At 38.9% G+C, this 25,616-nt stretch overlaps 1 protein-coding gene across 1 annotated transcript in view; it reads right to left on the bottom strand.

Annotated features, from left to right (window-relative positions):
- Window positions 1-25,616, bottom strand: part of TLL2 (tolloid like 2) — a 131,116-nt gene that overhangs the window by 85,075 nt on the left and 20,425 nt on the right. The window contains exons 2-3 of the mRNA XM_074233248.1: window positions 7,430-7,507; window positions 3,135-3,305 (exon numbers count right to left, since the gene is read on the bottom strand). Coding sequence (XP_074089349.1) covers window positions 3,135-3,305; window positions 7,430-7,507 — 249 coding nt within the window. The remainder of the gene's footprint in view (window positions 1-3,134; window positions 3,306-7,429; window positions 7,508-25,616) is intronic.

Raw genomic sequence — 25,616 nt, 5'->3', positions numbered from 1 at the left:
GAATTTCAGAACTGGAAGAGACATTAGACATCATCTAGTAATTTTATGTATACATAAACAGGTCAAAAGAGGTTAAATAATTTGCCTGAGGTTATATCTGAGGTTATAAGTAGAAGTGGAAGACAAGAACGTTAATGAAAACAATGGGAAAAAGAGGACTTTCAAAGAGGTCTATGCTATTTCAATTTCTATTGATAATGAAAATGTTATTTCCAATAGATAATTTCAAATTTTACTCCAACATACAGAATAGCACCTGAGTATTCTAGCACCTGAAACAAATCCATTTGGGTCTCCCCAAAGGTCACTGTGAACATTCTGGACCCTGATCCTGGGCAGCCTATGTGATGCAGCTCCCCAGGACTTGGGTACCAGTTGCCCAGTGTCAAACCAATGCAACACTTAGGAAAGGGTCTCAGTAGAGGGCAGGCAACCCTTGGAGTCGTGTGCTGGAGCTCACTCCCTCTTAGTGGTAGTTTTTTCCTGAAAGGAGGAATCATTTCACCTGCCCAATATTGGTACCATGGAAGTAGGACAGATGTATCCTTACTTTATTGGTGCCATTGGGCACCCTGATTCTCCTCTCCATTTTCTACATAAGGTGAAATTTTGGAGGGGGTACCTTAAGGAAAGTCTTTAGAGTCCTCAGAGCTCTGGATAGCCCACTTGCATAAAAATCAAGAACATTTTTATTTCTAGTTCCTTTGCTCTTCTGAGAACTCCATAACTGAAAAGTCATGAAATGCTCCAAGAAGAGATTGTATACACATCCTTTCTAAGTCTGGCTGCTCAGACTCTTAGTTTATTCGTTTAGGTTCCTTCTAGCAGATAGAGAAAAAATATTTGGGTCAATAATCTTGCAAAGGGTAGCAACTGTTATGTTGTTAGAGAGATGATGTAACACCTAAGGAAGCCTTGTTTGTTTTAACTGACATCAATATGAAGACTCTAGAAAATGAAGAGGATTTATTTGGTAGTGCAAAAGACAGAAATGGCCTGGAGTTGGCCATTCGGAAAGACCATATGGGAGGGGTAGTAGTTGAAGGGCTAAACTTGGGGCCAGGAAGAAATGGGTGCAAATTCTATCTCTGATACTTGCTAGCCATATGATTAATAGCAAGGGATTTCATATTTCTGTACCTTAGCTTTCTCATTTGTAAAATGAGGGTTTTGATACATACAGTAACTCAGTTTTACCATTATGAAATCATACAATATATCACATATTATAGTTTATATTTACAAATTAATCAATTTAATAATGTGTCATAATAACATGTCTTATATCATTACATCACATATCATGACACTATCATATCAAATGATATAATTATATATAAACCAAAGTCAGTTTAAACACCAAACCATCTTGCAAACCAAATGTAAATGCTAGTTTTTTTATTGGTATTCTTATGCAATAATGAAAAATTGGAACTTGTTTATTGGTACAAAAATTATAGAACAAACCTTAGTTCTATCTCATTTATTTGTTTTCTTTTAATTTGCAGAGGTGCACTGACCAAGATGAGGGATGCTAAGAAGTCCCTAAAACACAAAATGCTCCCAAGTACCAGATTGTGAATAGGTTAATAGCCATGATGACATGGCACTTCCTGGAACAGGAAAGCACTCCAGATGCTGAAAAGACACAGTTAAAACACAAAACCAGTGCCTTTCAACAAAACTCTTTTTTTATATCACTCTCAGGAGGTTCCAAATAACCCCCTAAGGTCCCTTGTAGCTCTATGTTTCAGGGAGAATGGTGAGAGCATAGTTTAATGGGAAGAGTAATTTAACCGCAAGTGTGATAGCTCTGAAATCAAGAGACCAAAGTTTGAGCCAGGACTTTGCCATTTATTAGCTGTGAGACCACAGAGGGATTCAATGATGCTTCCTGAGCCTCAGTTTGTTCATCTGTAAAATGGGTCACTGTGACCACACCATTCTGTAAGTCTTGAAGTTCTATATACGTATGAGTGGGGTTGATGCGGATGCAGATGGTGATGACAATGAGTAATCTAATTTCCAAAGATGTCCCGATGGTGACATTTTATTAACAGGGCAGGCTGGAAGAGTGAGCAGGTTCATTGATCTCATTTGATAGAGGGGGGGAAATAGTGCATGAAGAAGGATAGAATGATGTTGAGTCCCACTTCTGGACTCCTTCAATCTTCCCCAGGCAAGCATTGGAGGGGTGGGAGACAAGGATGACAAAGGAGACAAGTACTCCATCAAGATCTCCAAGTGCTCCATTTATTTATAAAACATCAGTGTTTAAATACCTTTCCAGTCTCTAATCTAATCCCACTCCCTTGGCACTTAGTAAGATAAGACTCTGGTGTTCAAGGACACCAGGTAAAGATAATTTACAGCTCCCATACACAATGGTACCTAACAGAAGGATGGACGTGCAAGGAGTCCTTGAGCATCTCTAGTCCATCTCTTACATTTTTGAAGGCAAGGAATCTGAGAGAAAGGGGTTGTATGGTGGAAAGGTCAGTGGATTTGGGATAGAAGACTTAAGTTCAAAATCTTATTTTCCTGCATCTCAGTTTCATCTTTTGTAAAATGAAGGGGGGCTTAGATTAGATGACTTCTTAAGGCTCCCTTCTAATTCTGGACCCCTTCTCAAAATGTATTTGTTTAAATAATAATAATAATAATAATAATAGCATTTATAAAATATTTTAAGGATTGGGAAGTTTTACAAGTTATCTTATTTGATCTTCCCAACTACCCTGTGATATTGGTACTATTCATCACCCCTATTTTTCAGATGAGGAAAGTGAGACAGAGAAGTTAAGGGACTGGGCTGGGATCATCTTTAATAAGTGTTTGAGACAGGATTCAAACTCAACTCTACCTAATACTAAGTCCAATATTCTGTCCATTGGAAAGGCTAAATTTCAGTGAGAGATGAGTGAAAATAAGGATGTAACTTTTCCCCCGTCCAAGTTTACAGATCCCCTGACATCTGTCCACAGGTCCCTTGAAAGGTATAGACCCTGCCCCATACCATGGATGTCAGAAGACTCTTCAGAGCCTAAGTATAGGCTCAGCTTCTTATGACCTGGGTTGGTCTAAATTACAACCCCAGCATTGGTCCCAAGTTTACATCTTTTCTTACAACTGACCTGTGAAATTTCCTCCAATGACATAGGGGATCACCCCTCCAGGCCAGATCCTCTCAGTCCTTGATGTTGTGGCTCGTCGGACACGGGGCAAAGACTCCACAGGTGCAGTGGGAGAGACCTTTGGGCCCTTTTTCTTCAGTCTCCATGGAAGCATGGGATTCTGCCTGCCACCTGAAAGACAGTCTCATCATTTCAGTTAAAGATGGTCTCAGTGTTATCTCTGCTATTCATGAAGAGCTTAGAATGAGTAGGTATCCCTATCTCTGGGAGAGATCAGCAACCACTTTTGTGACTCACCTAAATAAAGTTCACCCTAGACATAGTCACTTCAACTCTTGAGCTTTCCTCATTAACAAGGTAAAAATCAAGACTTCTAAGAAAATAATGTGAGTACACCCATGACTGATGCCCTACCCCCACGAAACACCAAAAGTAGATTCTACTTTCTGAAGTACTTAGCCTCCAATAAAAAAGAAGTATCTCCTAACACTCATCTAAATTTGGACATTAAAATAGTTCTAATCAGTTCTGAGATGAAGACTTTTTGATGACATTAGAAAAAGTGAAGTTGTCTATGTTTAGAACTGAGTTATTCAATAATCATTCCTGGTTTGGTAAATTTAGGTCAAGATGTTGGGGTTTGTGGCAAGACTGGGTGAAGTGAGGAAGACTTCAGTACTGGTTAATTTCTCATTTTATGTGCAACAATTTCCCACCTACTTCTGTATCCCTTTCTTCAGTAAAAAATCAGGGGTGGAAAAATCCTTCTACATGCCAAATAATACCTACAATGCTCCCTCTGTTTCTCAGATGACAGTACTAAATAGAAATGCAATAGTGAGTCACAGGGGCAATTTTTTTTTTTTACCATCTAGTCAGCATGGGAAAATCTAGTCTAACTGGGGAAAGACAAGGGATAAAATTTACAGTGATTGGTTAGTGAATGACAGCTTACCACTCAACCCAGTGAGAAATTTAATTTCCTGAGGACTTAGCACAGGAAACATTTGCAGATTAAAAATATGCCTAAACAGATGTTCTGCTTAGGCTGGGAAAAGATCCTAATGCAAATGTCATTATTGGATTTTCCTGGATTACTATTATCTCAAAAATCAGAATCCAGTGTAATAGTATTTATTATCTTGGAATGCTCTGCATTTGGATTGGCACTAAAGGGGCTCATGCCAAAAAGAAACATATCTACCAACTACGCCCCAAACCAAAACATAGCCAAATGGTGCTTTGCCTAATGAGGTGAACCCCCATAAACTGCCACGCAAAAGCTCCCATTCTAAGTCAACATTTCATTTCAGACTCAGTCCCAGTGGGGTCCTAAATGGTACTGTGACCTGGCCTCAGTTTTTCTCAGGTGAGCTCCTAGTCTTTTCCTGACTGGCTAGAAATAAATGCAGCAGTAATCCAACCATCTGGATAAACCATGACAAACTGAAGAGAAATCTCACAAATGCATGTGCAGAAGAGCTCTGCTATGAAGGTGGGCTTCAGGGAAATGGGATAAGGAAGGCTCTTTTCCAAAAGAATGAGCAGCCAAAAGTTAGCTGATCACTGGTCAGTTTTTCAAATGGGGTCGAGGGGCTTTACTCCCTTCCTCCTAGGCTCTAGCTTTTCAATATGAGTTTATTTCTGTTATGTGGCTAACACTAGCAATTCTTGGAGAGAATGTCCTTTAAAACTACAGAATGCATTCTTCTTATTAATATGCTTATGGAAATCAGATGTTATCAAAATAGTCACAGCTTCATCTGGGAGGCTGTTTACACACTCCATTTCGTTAATCCAATTATAAACTCAAAAATGCATGCTGAGCCCTGAACTCCACGCAAGAGGGATTCCAGGTGCCTCTGAGAGGACAAGGATGCTTCTCCTGGCTCCCACAGAAAGCTAGGACCAGCAAAGCACCACGGTCAGGGCTGACGGGTGCTGAATAATAGAAGGAAATAAACCCACAGCTGAGCAAGGGCAAGATGAATCCGGGGAGGGTCAGATCCTTTCTCCTACTTGTGAGGTCTCTTCTTATGGGAATGGAAGAAGGGGGGGGGTCTCTTTTTGGGGGGAGGGAGATTGTGATTAAAGAGGAATTTCTGAGTGACACACAACTTGTCTTCCCCTTAATTCAAGTAAAACAGACTCACCCCAGTCCACTGGCCCAGAGAGCAGAGGGATGGAGATGCTCCCCTAGCCCATCCCACTTCCTCTTTTACCTCTAGATCCTTTCTCTTATCTTACAGGAAGCCCACTGGACCCTTGAGAATTCTAAAAGTCCATGTTGTTTTCCCCCATTAAAAATGTGAATTCCTAGAGAGCAGAGTTTTTCTTACCTCTCTGTTAATATCTTCAGTATTTTGCATATAGAAAGCACTTAATAAATGCTTATTCATATTCCTTTATATATATATATATATATATATATCACAGATGGGAACATATTTCCCTGGCTTTTTAAACCTATGCTTTTCAATCAAACCAATGTCCCCTGGTGAAGACAGTTTACAGAAAGAAATGCCTTCTAGGTGGGAAGGTGGTCATCTTTCACTCTCAAGAATCTAAATCTTGCTGTTCTGGGCTAATCTCGATTTAGGTAATCAATTATAAGTAGGCTAAATCCAGGGGTTTTAACAGGCTGTAGTAACCTTAGGTCTTATGGTTTCCATTAGTGGTTTGGCTCTGCAGCTGTTTGAACAGCTGTCATCTCTCTGTGAAGAGGTGAACAACTTGCTTTCAGCACCAGGTAACATAATTCATTAGCACACCAGTATAAGGTATACATGGAGAAGGTCATAAGAGACTGGACAATATGAGAGCATGGAACAGAAAGTTAGTCATTTATGGATAGTCTGCTTTTCCTGTTCCAGGAAATGGTATAAGAAAATGGAAATGATTAATATTAAAAACTAAAAGTTAATACTAAAACTAAATATTAAATACTGAAACTAAAACTAAAAACAACAATGCTCTTTTTGCCCCTATGCTTACAATTACTCACTATCACTATGAGATAGATGATGGCCACTAGGTGAGAAGGCAAAATTTACATTTATATGAAAACAGTCAAAACTGACTATTTTGATGAAGGTTGTGAAAACTAAAAAAAGGTGGCTTTTGGAAAATAAATAGAAATCTAAGAAAAATGAGATACACCCACTATTCAAAGCTGGTTATGTTGTTGACATTCACTTGGAAGTTTCTAGAAGGAGTTGGGAGAGAAAGTTGCTAACTCTTTAAAAGAAATCAAGGATCTGCTCCCATAATCTTCTTCTAAGGAGAAAAGAAGGTCCTTAAAGGTAAGGGCTATTTGTTGTTATGGTGGTGGTGATGGTTGTGATTGTTCTTATATCTCCACTCCTAAAAGAGTGCCTTACACAAAGTAGTCATTCAATAATTAATATTATTAAATTGAATTGAACCAGATATCTCTTAGGTTTGGAGAACTAATATTTCATAATATTTTCATAATAGTATTCTTTCTTGATAGAAAGCATTTCACGTGAGAATTATGTGCTTTGCCACTTGAAAATGAGTTTGTCCTTCCAAGGGAGAAACCAAGCAGGCTTAAACATGCTATTCAAGAAAGATGTAGAGAAGAGAAGAGAAATGGCTTCTGAAAAGAGATAGCCTTCTCTAAAAGCTATTTATTTTGGTGGAATGCTAGTGGCAATTAATATCCTTTTCTGTCCTTTCCACCACCAATATGAAAGGTGAAAGGGCTCATATTATTTTATGTAAGGCTTTAGGCACTGAGAAATACAATGTGGATTTGTTTTCATATTGAGCAAGCAGATCCCCATAGGTGAGAAGCTATTAACTTGAGGTCCATAGACCATGGAATGATTCCAGAATGTGGCTTCTGAACTGTGCTTTGATGAAAAGGTGGGATTCTTTCAGGCAGAGATAAGAAGGGAAACCATCCCAGACAGTCACTTGTAACAAAGTCAGAGAGGTGAAAAAGAAGTTTTAGCTTGCTTTTATGAAAATTCCCATAAACCAAACTCCAGCAATTCCCATTTATGGTTACTGTCCACACTTCCTATGTCTTCAGTGCCACCTCTCTAGGCTAAGCACTACATGTTTCACCTCTTTGAGTGGACCAGATTAATAGTCATTTTATCCCTAATCCACCAATTAACAGATTCTTTGTATTTTGCTGGCTGCCTAGCTTAGCCAGCCAACAGAATTTTGTATTCTAGAATTCTGTGGTTCTAAAACAAAATAGGTTTTTTAGTTGATAAGATATTAAATAAAAGATACCCAAATGTCTGGGTGGGGTACCACATTACCCTTTTTAACTTTCTTGGTACTATGACTGGAGGCTGTGGCATTCAGTCCAATTTCATGAGTCTGTTCTCCAAGGCCACCTGAAAAGGAAGCAGAAAAACAAAAAGAAAAAAGAATATGTATGGACACCAAATTTCTTTGCACTGACATAAACTATAAATGAAATAAATATTACTAATTGGGAATGATCAGAAATGTCACTAAACCTATAAAGATATGACCATAATTTCTGGAATTTAGCTATCAGAAGCTATGACTAGTCTTTCCATTCAACCCTATGTTTTCAGGTATAGGTTAGTCTAGGTATCTGTGTTTTTTGATATGGGCTACCTAAGTACCTATCTATTCATGATGTTCCTTCTGAGATTTTATGACTTTGTCCAAGGAAATTGAATATTTTAAGGGCTGAAAGAGAGAAGCTCATCATTAAATATAAGCGACAGAGATAATAGTGATTATTGCTTTGGACTGATAAGAAAGAATCCACATTAGGAAAGAAGAAAGCATTCATCAAAGACCCCAAGCCAGCTGGGTCATGAAAAGTCCATTGATGAAATAAGGATTCAGTGCTTAGAAATCCCAGGGGTAGAAAATTGATATTAGTGAATTGATAGTTCAATTGATTTAGACTGATTGTCCTAAAGCTTCTGGCTTTATTGAAACTGCCTGTATATCTAGTCTTTACCCATTTATGCCATCTTATTCACTGGCATGATCCACCAAGTCTTTTCCTAATATACCTATCTTCTGGGAGCCTGGGGTTCATATAATTATATTTACAAAGGAGGAAATGGAAATTCAGACAACTAAGATATTCATCTAGTAACTTAGATGAGTGCTTAGATTTTATTGGTCAGAAAGTTCAACATGAGATTTACAGTCTGAGGCCAAAAAAGCAAAAGCTAACTTAAGTTTGATTAAGAGTAGTATAGTATCTAAGACTAAGAATTGATCCTATAATGGTATTTAATTCTGGGTGCCACATTTTATCAACCTGTAAATTAGAATCAAACGCTTGCATTTACATAAACCAGGCTGTTGTCCTTCAAGACATATCAAATATGACTCTCTTTTTGGTATGAGCCCCCCCAATAAAAAATTTTTCTTAGAATATCAGACTCTAGCTTATGCCTAAATCTCTAAGGAAAAGATTTTAAAAATGGTCTTTGGCTGTCAAACAAGCACTCAAACTAATGATAACATCAAATATAAGATGATTTTTTTTAACATGCCCCCTCTTAAAAAAAAACTAGAAAAACTCACACCTGAGCCCATGAATTGTCACAAGTTTTTTCCCTCCTTGGGAAGCCCCCACCTTCCCCTGAGACCCATACTGTCCTCTAAATTTACACTATAAAATTAGATAAAATTTTATTTAATGAAAATGTCTTCATTCTTGATATAGAATCATGACAATGCCATTGGAAAATCCTTAATGACTTGATTTCTAAATAAATTTGAAACCCCTCTACCAAAAAATACATAAATAAATTCATTCTGTAGGATCCCATTCCTCAGCCCCCAAAACCCACCTGGAGAAAATATTGAAAATTACAAAGAGATTCAAATAACTCATCCTTCCAGTAAGCCCAAGAACCTAAACAGTCCTCTGGAATTATAGAATCTTCCTGATCGGGGTCTGTGTATTCCATAGAGTTCACCATACCAATGTTATGGGTTTGACCCTCTATCTCAAGACCTTGATCCTTGTCTTGGTTTGGTTCAGATAGTTATATCTAGCATTTTGTCCACTGGAGGAACAAAATATACCCTCAAATCAACTTTTTAAAAGAACAATTCAGTTCAGGATCAGAAGAGAAAAGATTACAGAGAAAGAAAAGATTCCCTGGGGTACTGATGTATGCCATCAGACAGATTCTAACTTTAATTATTCTTGCTAACTAGGAGCTAAACTTAATGGTTTCAAGGTGCTAAAGGACTGTAAGTTTTGTCAGCACATTCTAAAATATCAGCACTCTGAAGCAAAGCTCCATTTACCCTTTCCTAGGAACTGCCCTTGAGAAACTTGGTTCAGAAACTCATGATTGTCCAGGAATTATTCTATTCCAAGATTCCTTTTTAAGAATCCCTCCTTCCCTCCATTCAACATTGTTATTCCATTGCTTTCCACATTCTTGCAAGTTAACCCAGGTACTCCTGGCTACTTTGCTGTTGTAACCTCAGAGTTCTGAAATATGGAAGACTTTTGATTCAGGGACCTTGTTTTGTGTCACTGTTTATAGATTTTCTGCTCTTTGTCTTTCTGATTTGTTCTCAACCTCCTTTTTAGAGGCTAATACAAGAGAATTCTCAAATTAGACACAAATAAATTCCTTAAAATGGTGCCAATGGTCCAGTGAATACCCAAGGCAAGGAAAATTCAAACTTTATCAAGAAAGCATCATCCAGACCAGAGAGTATTTATCCCTTTTATAAGAAGATAATATCAGTAAAGCCTTGGTTCTTTTAATTTTTAAATTTTTATTTACTTAAGACAAGAGGATTAAGTGCCTTGCCCAAGATCACATAGCTAGGCATTTATTAAGCATCTGAGGCTGATTTGAACTCAGGTCCTCCTGACTCCAGGGCCAGTGCTCTATTCACTGAATCACCTAGGTGCCCCTCTATAGCCTTGTTAGCCTGTTCATCAGTAAGTTAGCCTTAACCAGAATCCCCTCAGACATGCCCTCAACATTACAAAGGGCACAGATAAGTTGGAAAGCAGATTAAGAAATTTGACCAATAGAATGAACTGGCTCAGCATCACAACTATAAGGATCACCCAAAGGAACTGGAGATGTTTATCCTGGAATGGCATCTTAACTGTCTTCAAGAGTGTGATGGGGGAATGGAGCCAAGATGGCCATATGGAGGCAGGAATTGCCAGAAGTTCTCTTCCAGAAATCTCTAAATACACTAAAATTATGACTCTAACCAAATTCTAGAGTGGCAGAAGTCTCAGAAAGACCAAGTGAAACAATTTTCTAGTCTAAGATAATTTGTAAGGGGCAGCTAGGTGGCACAGTGGATAAAGCACCGGCCTTGGAGTCAGGAGTACCTGGGTTCAAATCCAGTCTCAGACGCTTAATAATTACCTAGCTGTGTGGCCTTGGGCAAGCCACTTAACCCCATTTGCCTTGCAAACAAAAAAAAAAACCTAAAAATCCCCCTAAAAACCCCAAAAGATAATTTGTAAGATCCATGGGAAGGTGAAGTTGGAAGGGGCCACAGTGCAGCCCAGACAAATAAGGTCTGGCCTTCCAGGATCAGCCCACTGAGCCCCTGGTTAATGGCAGTAGGAGCAGTTTCCAGATTTCCCAACCCAGGGATCACAAAGAACAACTTGTGGGAAAACTCTGTCAGAGTGAGCACAGGGCACAGACCTGCCAGGCTCTGCACAGAACAAGTCCTGGGAAACAGAGGCAGGCCTATGCCTCTCAACAGAGAGTCATCTGGCAACTGCTTCCAGAATGCTCAGCCCAGGTAAGGGAGTTGGGGGTGATTTTTGAGTTCTTTCCACTATCCATGGGACAGGACTCTGCTACTTTGCTCATATTCAGACCCTAGTCTTGGTCTGGGGTCCTCTATAGCAGAATATGGACCCTCCTTATAGCTCCAGGAGGGCAGTGCCTGTGGTCATCTACAGACCAGAACACAGGCCAGGAGAGCAGTCAGAATCTCACATAAGACACTGAATGAAGTGAGGTCCTTTGGGGGGGGGACTGTCCCCAAAACACTCAAAAGCTTGGGAAGTATATTAAAACTAAGTCATAGTCTGTGGAAATGAGTCAACAGAAAAAAAAAGAATCTGACCATAGACAATTACTTTGGTCCCATGGAGGATCAAAACACACACTTAGAAGATGAAGTCAAAACTTCTGTATCCAAAGCCTTCAAGAAAAATAGGAATTAGTCTCATGGTGTGAAAGAGTTCAAAAAAGATTTTGAAAATCAAGTAAGGGAATAGAGGAAAAATTGGAAAGAGAAATAAGAGCAATGCAGAAAAATTATGAAAACCAAGTCAGCACTTTGGTAAAGGAGATACCAAAAAATGCCAAAGAAAATCACATTTGTTAAAAAACCAGTTTAGGTCAAATGGAAAAAGCAGTGCAAAAGGTAAATGAGGAGAAGAATGTCTTAAAAAAGTAAAAATGATCAGGTGAAAAATAAGATATGAAAGCTCTCTGAAGAAAACAACACCTTCACTGGGGCAGCTAGGTAGTGCAGTGGATAGAGCACCAGCCCTAGAGTTCAAATCCGACCTCAGACACTTCTTATAATTACCCTACTGTGTGACACTTGGCAAGTCACTTAACCCCACTGCCTAGTAAAAAAAAAAAGAAAAGAAAACAACACCTTCAAATGTAGAATGGAGCCAAGAGAAATTGATGGCTTTGAGAAATCGAGAAACAATAAAATAATACCAAAAGAATGAAAAACCTAGAAGAAAATGTGAACTATCTCACTGGAAAAACAACTGACCAGGAAAACAGATCCAGAAAAGATCATTTAAAAATTACTGAGCTACCTAAAAGTCATAACCAGGGAAAGAGCCTTGACTTCATTTTTAAAGAATTTCTCCAGAAAAAATACCCTGATAACCTTGAGGGTAAAATAGAAATTGAGGGAATTCAATTTGTGAAAGAGATAGCTCCCCCCAAAAAACTACCAGGAATATTATAGCCAAATTCCAGAACTCCCAAAGAGAAAAATACCACAAGCAGCCAGAAGGAAACAGTTTAAATATCATGGTGCTATAGTTAGGATTACACAGGATTTAGCAGCATCTATATTAAGGGTTCATAGGACTTGGAATATGATATTCCAGGAGGCAAAAGAGCTTGGATTACAACCAAGAATCAACTATCCATCAAAACTGAACATCCTGTTCCAGGGGAAAAGATGGACTTTCAATGAACTAGGGGACTTTCAAACTTTCAAGATACAACCAAAGCTGAACAGAAAGTTTGATATTCAAGAACAGGACTCAGGAGAAGCAGAGAGAGGGTGGATGGGAAGGGCTAATTATGAGGGAATTAATGATATTGAATTGCTTGTATTCCTGCATGGGAATTAGAGACTGATAACTCATATGAACCTTCTCATTTATTAGAGAAGTTAGAAGGAGCCTATATAGACAAGGCATAGGAAGAAGCTGAATATGAAGGATAAGATGGTATCAACGTGTGAAAAAAAGAATGCACTGGGAGAAAAGGAAAGGAAAGTAGAATGGGCTAAGATATTTCACATAAATGAGTCAACAAAAAGCTGTTGCAATGGAGCGGAAGGGGAGAAGTTGAGGGGAAATGAGAAAGCCTTCATTCTCATCAAAAATGGCTCAGAGAGGAAGCAACATACATACTCAATATGGTACAGAAGTCTATCTTACCCTAGACAAAAAAAAAGGAAAGGAAGGGGATGAGAGAAAGGGGACTGGGGAAGAGGTGGGGAATGTAGGTAATAGGGAAGATTGAGGGAGAGGGTAGTCAGATATAACACACTATTTTTCCATGGCAGTAGGGTTGGGTGACTTGCCCGGGGTCATACAGCTGGGTTGTTGAAGTTGGGTGTCTGGAACAGGATTTGGGTTCAGGTCCTCCTGGCACCAGGGCTGATGCTTTGACTGCTGCACCACTGGGCTGCCCCACAACACACTTTTGAGTAGGGACAAAGTGAAAGGAGAAAGAGAATAGAATAGATGGTAGTGGGGAGGAACAGATGGAGGGAAATACAATTAGCAATAGCAACTGTGGGAAAAAATATTGAATTGACTTCTCTGATGTACTTATGACAAAGAATGTGATCCATCCCAGAGACAAAGTGGTATTCAAACACATTTTTTTCCTCTCACTTTATTTTTTGTGTGGCTTCTCTATTTTTTGTGAGGGGAGGGGGGGGTTATGTTTGCTTTTACAACAAGACTACTGTGGTAATGTGTAAAGAAAGGAAGGGAGGGAGGGAGGGAGAGAGAGAGAGAGAGAGAGAGAGAGAGAGAGAGAGAGAGAGAGAGAGAGAGAAAGGAAAGAAGGAAGGAAGGAAGGAAGGAAGGAAGGAAGGAAGGAAGGAAGGAAGGAAGGAAGGAAGGAAGGAAGGAAGGAAGGAAGGAAGGAAGAATGTGATGGGAAAAGGGATGAGGATGGCTCTGTTTGACCCTAAGGGTCAGAACCAGGCAACAAACAGAACTTACAGAGACAAGTTTAGACCTGAGCTAAGAACAAACATTCCAATAATCAGAGCAATCCATAAGGGAGCTGGTGGTTTCTCTATCACTGAAGGTTTTTGAGCCAAGGTGATGATGTCTTTTTTCAGATATGGCTGGTCTAGGTAGACTCTGAATTCCCTTCCATTCTGGACTAAACCTAAATACAGTAAAATGTAAAAGGAGAAGCAAAGTAAAACAAAAGAACCAAAGAGCAAACTTCAAATCTAAATAAAGATTTGGTTCTGACTAGGTCAAACACATTATAGGGTAGATTTTAGAATTTTCTTTTAAATGAGGACAATCTGCATCTGCTGAGTTAACAGATTTTCATTGGTTTAGTCACCATCCCTCAGAAAATTAGTGGCAGAAATAGGATCTATCTCCAAGTCTAGAAGGTTTTCTGTTCTATGACATCTCATTATTCACTTTTGACCTGCTCTTCAATCTCTATCTATTCTATCATTTGCTCCCATTTGCCAAGTCCCATGCCTCCAATCTTTCTTGATCACTACAAATCCCTGTCTCTTTCTGGGATTTTCTTCAATTTAAGAGTGTTTTGTTGTGGGAGATACACGTGATCTTTGGTCTGAGGTTTGAAAGGACTTGGAGATAATATGGTCTAAGAGTTCTTAACTTGGGCTCCATGAACTTATTTTTGGTTTTAAATATTCTTATATTTATTTCAAGATCATAGATATCCTTTGTAATCCTATGCATTTTCCTTTATACATTTAAAAACATTATTCTAAGAAGGTTTTAGCAGACTGCCAAAGGAGTTATGACATAAAAAATGGACAAGATCATTGATTCTAGTTAGATGAGGCATAGAGAAGTTCAGTAACTTGCCCAGGGTCAAACAAGTAATAAATAGCAGAGCTTGGATTTTATCCCATTTCTTCTGACTCCAAAACCAGTAAGGGCTCTTTCCTCTAAATTATAGACTTCTCCCTGGCCCCAAAGACTATCAACAACTTTTGGTTGTAGGATTTTGTGCATGAAAGTGATGAAATGTTTTGCCTCCTTTTCCAGAGAAGTTGTTGCTTCTATGAGAAACCTGATCCTGCTTACCTGGTCAGAAAAAGAAACCTGAGAGTCATCATTAAGCAAAAGTCATAGTAATTGCTTAAATCCTTTTCCAGACTTCAGAGCAAGAATAATCAAGTCAAAAGCTCTGGGAACTTATAATTAAAAGGCTACACATGTTTATTGAAGACCTATCATGTATGTATAAAGTACTAAACTAGGCTGACACCATTATCATCCTCCAGAACAGCATCATCTGTTTAGGATGGCAATGTTTAAACATACAAAGCTTTGTTCAAATAACCAACAAGTGAAAAATGATTGACAATCAGTACCGCACATGCCAGAGATGTTTAATATATGTTAACAAATATCTTCCAAAACATTGGCCCAAATATCCTGGATGTAAAAAGCAAAAAATACCAAAGCATATTTTCCAAACCGCCCCCCTTCTCAATAAGCCCATAATCTCTTTCTCTGTGATGACAAATATGGCAGGGATTCTATGAAAGATAGTGAAAACATTCAGTGAGGAACAGGGGAGTTGGGCAGCATCAAGTCCTGAGGGAAGTGGATTGTGGTGTTTGTTTCTGCTTCGCCCAGTAAAATGAGCTGCCTGCCAATCCCAAAGCCACTCATGTCCTCCTTGCAGCTGCTGGAGTCCTCTCTGCCAGATTTCCACACTTCATTCAGGGACCCTCTGCCAGAGTTCCATGCTCCATGGATATGCTCCCTGCCCACTTTCCCAACCCACTCCAGTCTTAGAGATGTATGTTTATTTTTTTTCAGAAGTACCAAGGAGGAATCTGTGACTTTCTCTATATTTGGTTAAGGTCTTTAAGCCAGTTTTGCACTGACTTTGGTGCTGGTCAGACATTCCATCTTTTGGGAATGTCACAGAATAGTGTGGGGAAAAGAGAGAAATAGACCAGAAGTTAGCCATATGATACAGGGGACAAAGCACTGACTCTGAAGTCAAAGGACTAGTATTCAAAGCCTGTTTCTGCCTTGTGGGACATCCTTGGGCCTCAGTTTCCTCATCTATAAAATGAAAGGGTTGGTCTAGATGACCTCTGAGGTTCTTTCCAGCTTTAGCCTATATGACCTTGGCCAAGGTGTGGAGGCTCCAAGAAATTCCCAATGACTTGATTTGGACTAGTGCTCAATTTCTTTTCTCCCATTCATGACTTCCTGTGTGTTCCTAGCTGTTAAACCTGACTGAAGGGAATCAGGAGTGCCTGTGGAATTAATGATTCTGTGTTAAGAGACAGGATACTGATCAAAGAGTGGATCTGAGAAGGTGTTTCCTGCAGATTTGGCCCCACATTGCATACCTGAGCCTGATCTATTATTGGAAATATCACTTAGAGGTGGGTATCTGGGTGACAGTCTAAAGGAATGTCATATAAAATCATGATGGTAGGAAATCTGTTATTCAGTCATATAAATTCTCTAGGAAAAATACCAGTACCAAAGCCAACCACTGGATGTGAGATTAGACTTTGTATGGGAGGCTCAGCAAGGAGCCATGACAGGTTTGAATCTGGCCATGGGCTAGGTCCTCTATGTATTTGGCTGGGGAGAGGGGAGGTGTTATAGGTCTGAGGAATGGTGGCGCCTGATAGAGCAGGAAAATGAAAACTACAAGAATCAAAGAAAGGAATAAAAAAGAAAAAAAGGTCTGAGTGATGGGGACAGGTTAGATGGACAAAAGGCAATTCAAATTCAAAGTTGATCAATTCAACTAACATTTTTTTTAAGTTTCTACTGCTTGTATGTCTAAGGGCTCTGGAATAAAATGATGAAAAAACAATACAGATTAAAGATTTTACCATCTGGTAAGGGGAAAGAGATCAACACACACACACACACACACACACATCATGGAGCAAAGCAGAATGTTAGGGCAAATGAGATATCTAAGAGAATACTATAAGACATTTGATGGGACAGGAATCTCTCTTAGTTGGGGGAATAAAGATGTTATTCCAACTGGTGATATGGAAAACAATTATCTGAAGATACAAAAATGAATGGCATTTGGGACTTCCAGCCAAGATGGCGGAGAGAAGACAGGCACAGTTCTAAAGTCTCCTGATTTTTCCCCATCTATCACATGAAACAAACCTCTTAAAAGAAATCCGACCCACAAAACCCAGAAAGAAAAGCCAGGAGAAAGAACATCTACCTCAGGATCTGTCTCCTGCAGCAGCTTTGGCCTAATTCAGGCAGGTGAGTCTGGGCTCCGAGGGAGACCCAGCCTGGGATCAGCCAGATTAACAGCTGAATTGGAACCGGGAGTCTGAGGGCCAGAGAGCAGGACCTGCTGGATCAGTAGTGGGGCTGGACGAAAGGGGCTTGGGTCCGTGGGGAAGCAGAGGCACTGGTGTTGGTGCTGTCCCCCTGGAGCTTGGGGACCAGGCTGGGGGAAGAGTTCTGGTGCAGGAGAACTGTGGACACCATCCCTGGGCTCCTCGGGTCTGAGAAACTCTGAGAGCACGCCTCCATTGCACAGAGGCCTCTTCCCAAACAAATGCAAACTACTTCTGCCTCAGGCCCAGGTGTGTGAGCAGAAGAACCGCCCAGCTGAGGAATAACCTCAGGCCAGGGTAAAACCCACCATTGATTGAAGGCAAAAGAATTCAATAGTTCCAACTCCTGCCTTCAGGCAAAGGGAGAAGGCCTCTCAACCAAGGTCACAGACACTCCAGAGAGGGCAACCAGCACCTCTTACTGGCCAGCCAGAGAAACTGCACTCAGTAAAGCCTTCAGCGATCCCAAGGCCAGGGGAACCAGCCCCCCCCCCAACTCAAGGTCTTAGCATAATGAAGAAGGGTCAGCGGAAAGGTGGATCCATAGAAAAATTCCTGGAAGGGAAAGACCCCAACCCAGAGAGACCTGGAACCTCTGAGGAGAATACAATCTGGTCTCCAGCACAGAAAGACTTCCTCAAAGAAATAAGGAAGGAGCTTAAAAATTTGGGAGAGACAATTAATACCTTGCAACAAGAAAACAAAACCTTAGAAAGTACAATTGGACAAACACAAAAAGAGAATAAATATCTCAGATCATCAATTGGACCAATACAAAATGAGAATAATTCTCTCAGATCCTCAAATGAGCAAATGCAAAAAGAAATTAATTCTCTCAAAACCTCAATTGGTCAAATGGAAAGCTCTTTCAAAAGTAGAATCGACCAATTGGAAAAGGAGTTGCAAAAGGTTAATGAAAAAACTCCTCCCCCCCAAAAAAATAATGGAGTGTAAAGAAACTAATGACTCCATGAGACAGCAAGAGTCAGTTAAACAAAATCAAAAAATAGAAAAAATAGAAGCAAATGTAAAATACCTCATCAACAAAACCACTGACCTTGAGAATAGACTGGGGAGGGGCAGCCTAAAAATTATAGGACTTCCTGAAAACATTGAAGAGAAAAAAAAGCCTGGACTTAATATTACAGGATCTAGTGATGGAAAACTGCCCTGATATCATGGAATTGGAGGGCAAAGTAGTTATGGAAAGAGTACATCGATCCCCACCAGAAAAAGATCCTAAAATGAAAACATCAAGGAATGCTGTGGCCAAACTCCAGAACTATCAGATAAAAGAGAAAGTCCTACAAGTAGCCAGAAGGAAACAATTTAAATATCAAGGAGCCACAGTAAGGATCACGCAGGACCTGGCTGCATCAACTTTAAGGGATCGTAGGGCCTGGAATGAGATATTTCAAAGAGCACGGGAGCTTGGAATGCAGCCAAGAATCTACTTTCCTGCAAAGCTGAGCCTTCTCTTCCAGGGAAAAAGATGGACATTTAACAAAATGGAAGAATTCCAAAAATTTCTGATGAAAAGACCAGAGCTAAACAGAAAATTTGGGCATCAAACAGGAGGTTCAAGAGACACATGAAAAGGTAAAAAAAAGGGGGGGGGCAGTAAAAGGAAAAAAAATTCAATCCAGTAAGTTGAAATTGGCTATATCCCAGCATGGGGGGGATAAAAAAGATTCTCATAAACCTTGAGAAATGCAACTCTAACAGAGAGAATACACCTAGCCAGAAATGATGGACATTCATGACCTGAGGAAACTAAGGCCCACAGATGTTTTGTCTTGCCCACAGTCACATAAATGATAAGTGTCTGAGTTTGGATTTGAACACAGGTTTTCCTGACTCCTGGTTCAGTGCTTTGCCCACCATACACCACAAGTCACATAACTAAACTGGTCCTTAGATGTGGTCTGCTAGCTATCAGAATTTTGATTTCATTGACATTGCCTTCATAACCAAGTATCACTTTATTGCCTGAATGAGATATTTTCAAAATGGGAATTTAGTAGAGGTCCATGGGTATATAATGTCTTGTGCTTTATGACATACTTTCTTAATAGTACAACTATTTCTATTCTCATTTTACAGATGAGAAAACTGAGGTATAGAGAAGAAGTGTGATTTGTCCATGGTCTAATAACTAGGAAATGGAAAGACTATATCCCCCTTCATTTTACCATAAGATGCCTTAGTATTGAAAGGCACCATGGAATAGTGAAGTGGTGTCCATCTCAAATAAAAACAGATCTTTACCCACCATATTGACTTAAAAAATCACATATCAACATTATCTATGTTAAATTGCATTTTTATTTATTTTTTAAACATTTTCCAATTACATTTTAATCTGCTTCAGACTCCACTTCAGTGCTTCACGAGTTTGACATCATTGGTATAGTGGATAATTGAGCCTAGACCTGAAGTCAGAACAATGTGGGTTTGAATCCTGTTTTATATATTTATTATCTGTGTGTATGACCCTGGGCAAGTTAATTAACCTCTTTGAGGCTCAATTGCTTCATCTATTAAAGAGGTAATAATAACAGTACCTACTTCACACAACTGTTGTAAGGATCAATTGAGATCATGCATATAAAGCCCTCTGCAAACCTTAAAATCCCATATAAATGTCAGCCATTATTGGCATTATTTGGTCAATGTACCCTTAACCCTGGCCTTGGTGTAAGAAGCAGATACAGACATAAACATGTACATATATAGTTAGGGAAAGGATGCAGCAATTTTCCCCTGGGTAAATTTACAAGATTTAAAGTGCTTGAAAAGATTTCATTATGTCCATTCTTATTTCTATATGATAGATAGTTAATTATCTCTCCAGTTAGAAAGACTATGCAAAGATGCGGTATATTTCATTAGTCACAGGGGTTGATTCAAACATCTCTTTTGCATAAGAAACCAAGGCTTACAGCTGGTCTCTGGGAAAGAATGTACTTTAAGCCCTGAGAAGAATGCTCTCCTGGCTGCTGAGGCTCTCACTGAAACACAGCAGAGGTCATCAGCCCGTGATGCATGGGGGCCCGGCTGCAAGGTTTCTATCAAGCATTTGCAATTCAATCCCACAGTTTCCTTTATGGGACAGTTCACTAAATTCTGAGTTGTTCTTTTTTCTAATTCACCATATAATTCACCTCCCAATTTCAATTAAGAAGCAATCTGTTAGCAACTTTGGGAGCAAGCAGCCTTTCTTTGGGAAAATCCAATTTTCTTCCACTCACAACAAAAAGGAGAGTCAGCTCATGTATTACTATAGAATACACAGATACACACACACACACACACACACACACACACACACACACACAAACAACCCTCCAAAAATAGTCAAGTATTAAGGTTACAAAAATTAAAGACAGACCAGAAGCATATAGCTTTATGCAAAATTCAGGAAGACACTAGCTAGCTCTATCATTTTTCAATAAGTCAATAAGCAAAATGGGGTTGTTTGAGGAATATGTGTCACAACAATTAATAGAAATCAATCAATAAAAACTATTTATTTCAATTATGTCTAAGGTTTCTAATAATTACTGTTTGGCATCACTGAGTCCTTGGCATTTATGATCATAAATTATTACTACATTATATAGTATAATTCTTAAACATACTGCACATACTCCATCAGTAGCAGTTCACTATAGGTTCTTCTAACATTTCAGAATTTATTGGGACACCTGATCTTACACAGAGATACATCTGATCTAAGAACTACTTTACTGGATGCCTTATTTAGCCTTAAAAGGAAGATGCATCTTTCCTACATTCCCTTTGGTAACTACATCTCCCAGAAGACTGCGCAGAGCTCAGCAACCCCTATACCCTGAGTTTGAAAAGATCACAGGAATCTTTCAGTGGGACAAGATACGATAGAACTTGAGAGGAGGGGAAAATGGCAGTTGATAATAGTCCTGATATTCTATTTATTAAGGAGCTGTGCTAACAAACAACACTCTCTATATTGTTACAAGTTTCTATGTCTGAGGGGAAAAAAATAACACCTTTTATACCTTTTACTAAATCTGTGATTATACTCTGCTTGTAGGAGAGCAGACCACTCTGGTCAAAAGTCCAGTACCACTACTGGTTAGTGTCTAACATACTGCTGTAATCTACTTGTCTACTCTGTGATGTAGAGACAGCCCAGTCAAGTCATACAGGAGATGAGACCCCTGTTCTTTGGGAAATGGGTAGGAAAGGGAATTGGGGAAATGAGTGGTATGAGTAGTACTGGCTGCTTGATTTAAATCCCTTTTGTTTACCTTGCAGTCTCTTTGAAGCAAATGTTCCCTTTACTTTACAACAATATTCCATGACTTAGTCAGACATAGTTGGGGAAATTTCAAGGAAATGGGGGCTCAGCAGCAGAATTTGAAACAGAGTATTACTCCTTAAGTACCATGGACCTGGGAATAGCAGCCAACAGAAGGCTATATTAGGGTGCCTAGCTACTATTTTATTTTGAGCAAGTGGAAAATAATTCTCCTTCATGCAATATTACAAACTATGAAATTAGGATTTGTGTAGCAACACTGAGTTGAAGATAATTAAAGAATGAAAGTATTTATGAGGAATCTTCTGCAAAACCTATTTTTAAAATGGTTCTGTTCAAATTGAATCTAAATCATTAATTTGGAAAAAAGACAACTGAGGGGGGCAGCTAGGAGGCGCAGTGAATAGAGCACCAGCCCTGGAGTCAGGAGGTCCTGAGTTCAAACCTGATCTCAGACACTAATTACCTAGCTGTATGGCCTTGGGCAAGTCACTTAACCCCATTGCCTTGCCAAAAAAAAAGAAGTAAATTTGAGGATGATCTGCAATATAAAATGACTTTTGTACTAACAAGTTGCAATGGCCACGATGGAGAATTGAACAAAAAGATGGTACCAAAGAAAGCTTTTTCCTAATTAGTACAGGATCATTCTGGGGTTTTATAAAGAACCATGAAAGTTACATAGTCATACATACATGCATACATACACATATATAAATGTATGTGAGTATGTATGTATGTATGTATTAAATAGATTTGTTTTTCTCTTTGGGCCAAGGAAGGAAAAAAAAAAAGTAGAAATCCAAGAGAGAACAAGTATCATCCAAGGAGAAAACATATAGCTAGAAAGAAGTTCAGAGAGTTCAGAAGTCAATGAGGGAAGATGCTGCCTCATGTCTGATAATGTCCAGGATTCTCCCTTACCTCCAACTTTATATTTCCTGTCTTAGTCATGTTAAACTACACACTATTGCCATAAGGAAGTACACTTGCTCCATCCAGCTTGAGGTCCTCGTGATGGTCACACTCTAGGTATGGTTCCTACCTCAATAATTATATAAAAAGAAGTTTATAGAAAAAATATAGCAAAAAAGTTTTTTGCCCAAGTAGATGTTGCTTCTTTCAAGATGCTATTTATGGGGCTTCTAATGTCTTGTTTGCTTAACTTGTTTTGCTTCACTTTTCTTGCTTTGACATCTGAAGCCTAAGTGTTCTTAATACCTTTAATTTCAAAGCTGTCTCCTGACTTCCAACTCCATCTTAACAACCATTTTCCTATCATTCCCTAAGTTCAGTTCATTCTTGTATCTGATCCCTATTTTCCATTCCTAGCTATTTCTTGACTCTGTAAGTCCTGGGCTCCTACCACATTTCCATCTTCTACCACCTGACATGGTCTTACCATGATAGATAAACTGCAAGGAGCTTAAAAAATATTTGACATCAAAACTGCTCTGAAGATCCAATCTGTAGAAGTTTCCACATAAAACAAATAACTGGGGGTGGCTAGGTGGCACAGTGGATAGAGCACTGGCCCTGGAGTCAGGAGTACCTGAGTTCAAATCTGGGCTCAGACACTTAATAATTACCTAGCTGTGTGACCTTTTGGGCAAGCCACTTAACCCCATTTGCCTTGCAAAAATATAAAAAAATAAAACAAATAACTGGGGAGCTATGGGCAGGTTGTTTTTATTTTAGTCACCTGAAGTACTGTTAAAATGAAAAGTTCTAACTCAATTCAATTTAACAACTTATGTTAGCCTATATGTTAGCCATAGAGAAAAGCACTGACAATACAAACAAAACTGTTCTCTGTCCACAAAGAACTTCCATTCTATGAGGAATTCAGCATTAGGTTGAGCAGCAGTTGATAGGCTTAAAGGCACCAAGTTGTACTTAAGTATTCTATTTCTACATTGTAAATCCCTCTGTTTACTAAATAGTTTTGATAGTCAATATGTCTGTTCATATTTTAACAGTTATTTTTAAATAAAAATATAAGCAACTCAATTGCCTAGATTATTCCTGTTCTCACTTAGTTACTCATGCATGGGAAATGCTAAACCAGTTAGTCCACAAAACTGCTGTGATGCCCAGGCACCATTATTTACCAGATGACAGCTATTCACATTCCTTATAAAAGCATTTAGGAAGAAACTATCCTCTTCTATAAGGCTTTCCTACAAAACCTATTGTGATGAAAAATGTCACAGAACTGACTGGAAAAAACAATGACAATTTTTAAATATCAGAGTAGTCCATCAAACAAAAGATCACATTTCTAGAAGGTGTCCAAGGTGATCACTGATCTGGTATTCATTCACAAGTCTCAGGGATCTAGATTCCTATCCAAATATCTGTCTTGACTGGGGCAAAGTCCAGGAATGTGATGATGGCAACCATCTCTACTATAACCACAGTGTTTCTTGGCTTGGTTTTTTGAAAGTTATCCTCAGCCACTCTGAATTTTTCATTCTACCAACAACTAAATTGTCTGAATAGAAACAAGAGAGAATAGGTAATACCTGTCCTATGTCAAAGCTTGAGCTAAAAGTCCCTGCCAGAACTCTATTCCTGGTTTCAAAGAAGGAAGATGCACAGAAAAAGGAAAACATTTAGGCAAGTCATCTTCATTGAGCCAGGAAGTAGTCTAAAACTCCCATAGGAAGAAAATCTATCCAGAAGATGCTATAGATCTGTAGAAATCAATAGCAAGGGGTTCCTGAGCCAAAGAGAACCAAGTTTCTGAACTAAGGCATAAGATGTTAAAAAATGTCAACTCCTTTTAAGAGGAAGTGGACTTCTTAGGAGCATAGTCAGGTAGATAATTCAGTCCAATAAGGATTTGTTGTGTTCCTTTTATGTGCAAGTCAATGTAACCAGTGATACAAAAAAAAAAAATGAATAACAGTCCCCACCTTCACAAATTTTATGTTCCAATGATGGGAGAGGATGCAGCAGATATACCAGCTAAAGAGATAAGCCTATACATGCTAATTTAAGGAAGAGGGAGAGGATACTAACACTAAGAGGATCAGGAAAGTCTTTCAGTAGGGTCAGATTGAATCCAGACTTTAAAATGGCATTGCTTTCTTTGGAGCCATCCATGGTACTGACCTCTCAATCTGACTCGCCCAACCCTTGCTGGTGTCAACCACACCCAGAGTTCGAATTCTGCCTAGGACCATCCCATGCTTGTGGTTTTACAAGGAGATAGTGCTCAACAAACCACATTGTCACAGACTAAAGGAAAATTCAACACCTAATAGAAGTAGACAATCCAGTATGAGTATAAAAGTAGGAGGAATAGGGGGCAAGTAGGTGGGATGGTGGATAGAGCACCAGCCCTGGAATCAGGAGGACCTGAGTTCAAATCTGCCCTAAGACACTTAATAATTACCTTGCTGTGTGACCTTGGGCAAGTCCCTTAACCCCATTGCCTTAAATAATTTTTTAAAAAGAATAGGAGGAATAAGGAAAGTTTAACATGAAGATATCATAATAATAATAATAACTTATTTTTAGCAGAGCATAGGAAGAAAGTGAAATAAGGAAAAACTAGGTAAACATGCAATTAACAACAAAAATGGAAATCAAAACAATGGAAAGAAAGCAAATTCTGATTTGACAGCTGTATAATTAATTATAGTGACCAAGTATGACCCCAGAGAAGAGACGAGAAAGTCATACCCTGCTCCCTTCTCTGCAGAAGTGAAGGATTATGAGTTTATAGCATTGAATTTATGGTCAGACTTAGTCGATGAGCTGATTCATTTTGGCAATTTTTTTTCTTTCTAATTCTTTATTCAAGGCTAGATGTGGGGCAGAGATACAGTTGGAAATAAAGATAAAAAAGATGTTTTTATTTTTAAAAATTATATTTCTAGAGTAGTTTAAGATTTACAGGCTTTAATACATGCCAATCCTATGAAATAACTTTCATAATGCCAGCCTATGACAACAAAGACTTTTTGGTTCTTCAAGTAACGTCTTCTGAACAGGACGGAAGGATGGAAGGTATTCACCCTCAGTCTATATTCCTCATCCTCTATTTCATAATTCTGTCATGAATGGCTTTAAAATTAAGATCACTTACAACTGGAAAAATCTATTAATCTATGCAAATATGAGTAACTGAAACAGGGTAGGGTAGGAGAAGCAATGCTAGATCTCAAAAATCTTTATTCAAGTCTTCAAGTCTTTCTTCTAACATCATCTAGATCTGTGACCATAAACAAATCATTTAACCTTCCTGGGCCTGGTTTTTAACCATAACCTAAAGTTGACTAATTAGGGATATCATTAGGATTCCATAACATATGTGAAGCATTTTGCAAACCTTAGATGCG

The sequence above is a fragment of the Macrotis lagotis genome, chromosome 4, assembly GCF_037893015.1.
Source record: "Macrotis lagotis isolate mMagLag1 chromosome 4, bilby.v1.9.chrom.fasta, whole genome shotgun sequence".
In the NCBI taxonomy this organism is placed as follows: domain Eukaryota; kingdom Metazoa; phylum Chordata; class Mammalia; order Peramelemorphia; family Peramelidae; genus Macrotis; species Macrotis lagotis.
This window is presented reverse-complemented; position numbering and strand designations above follow the sequence as displayed.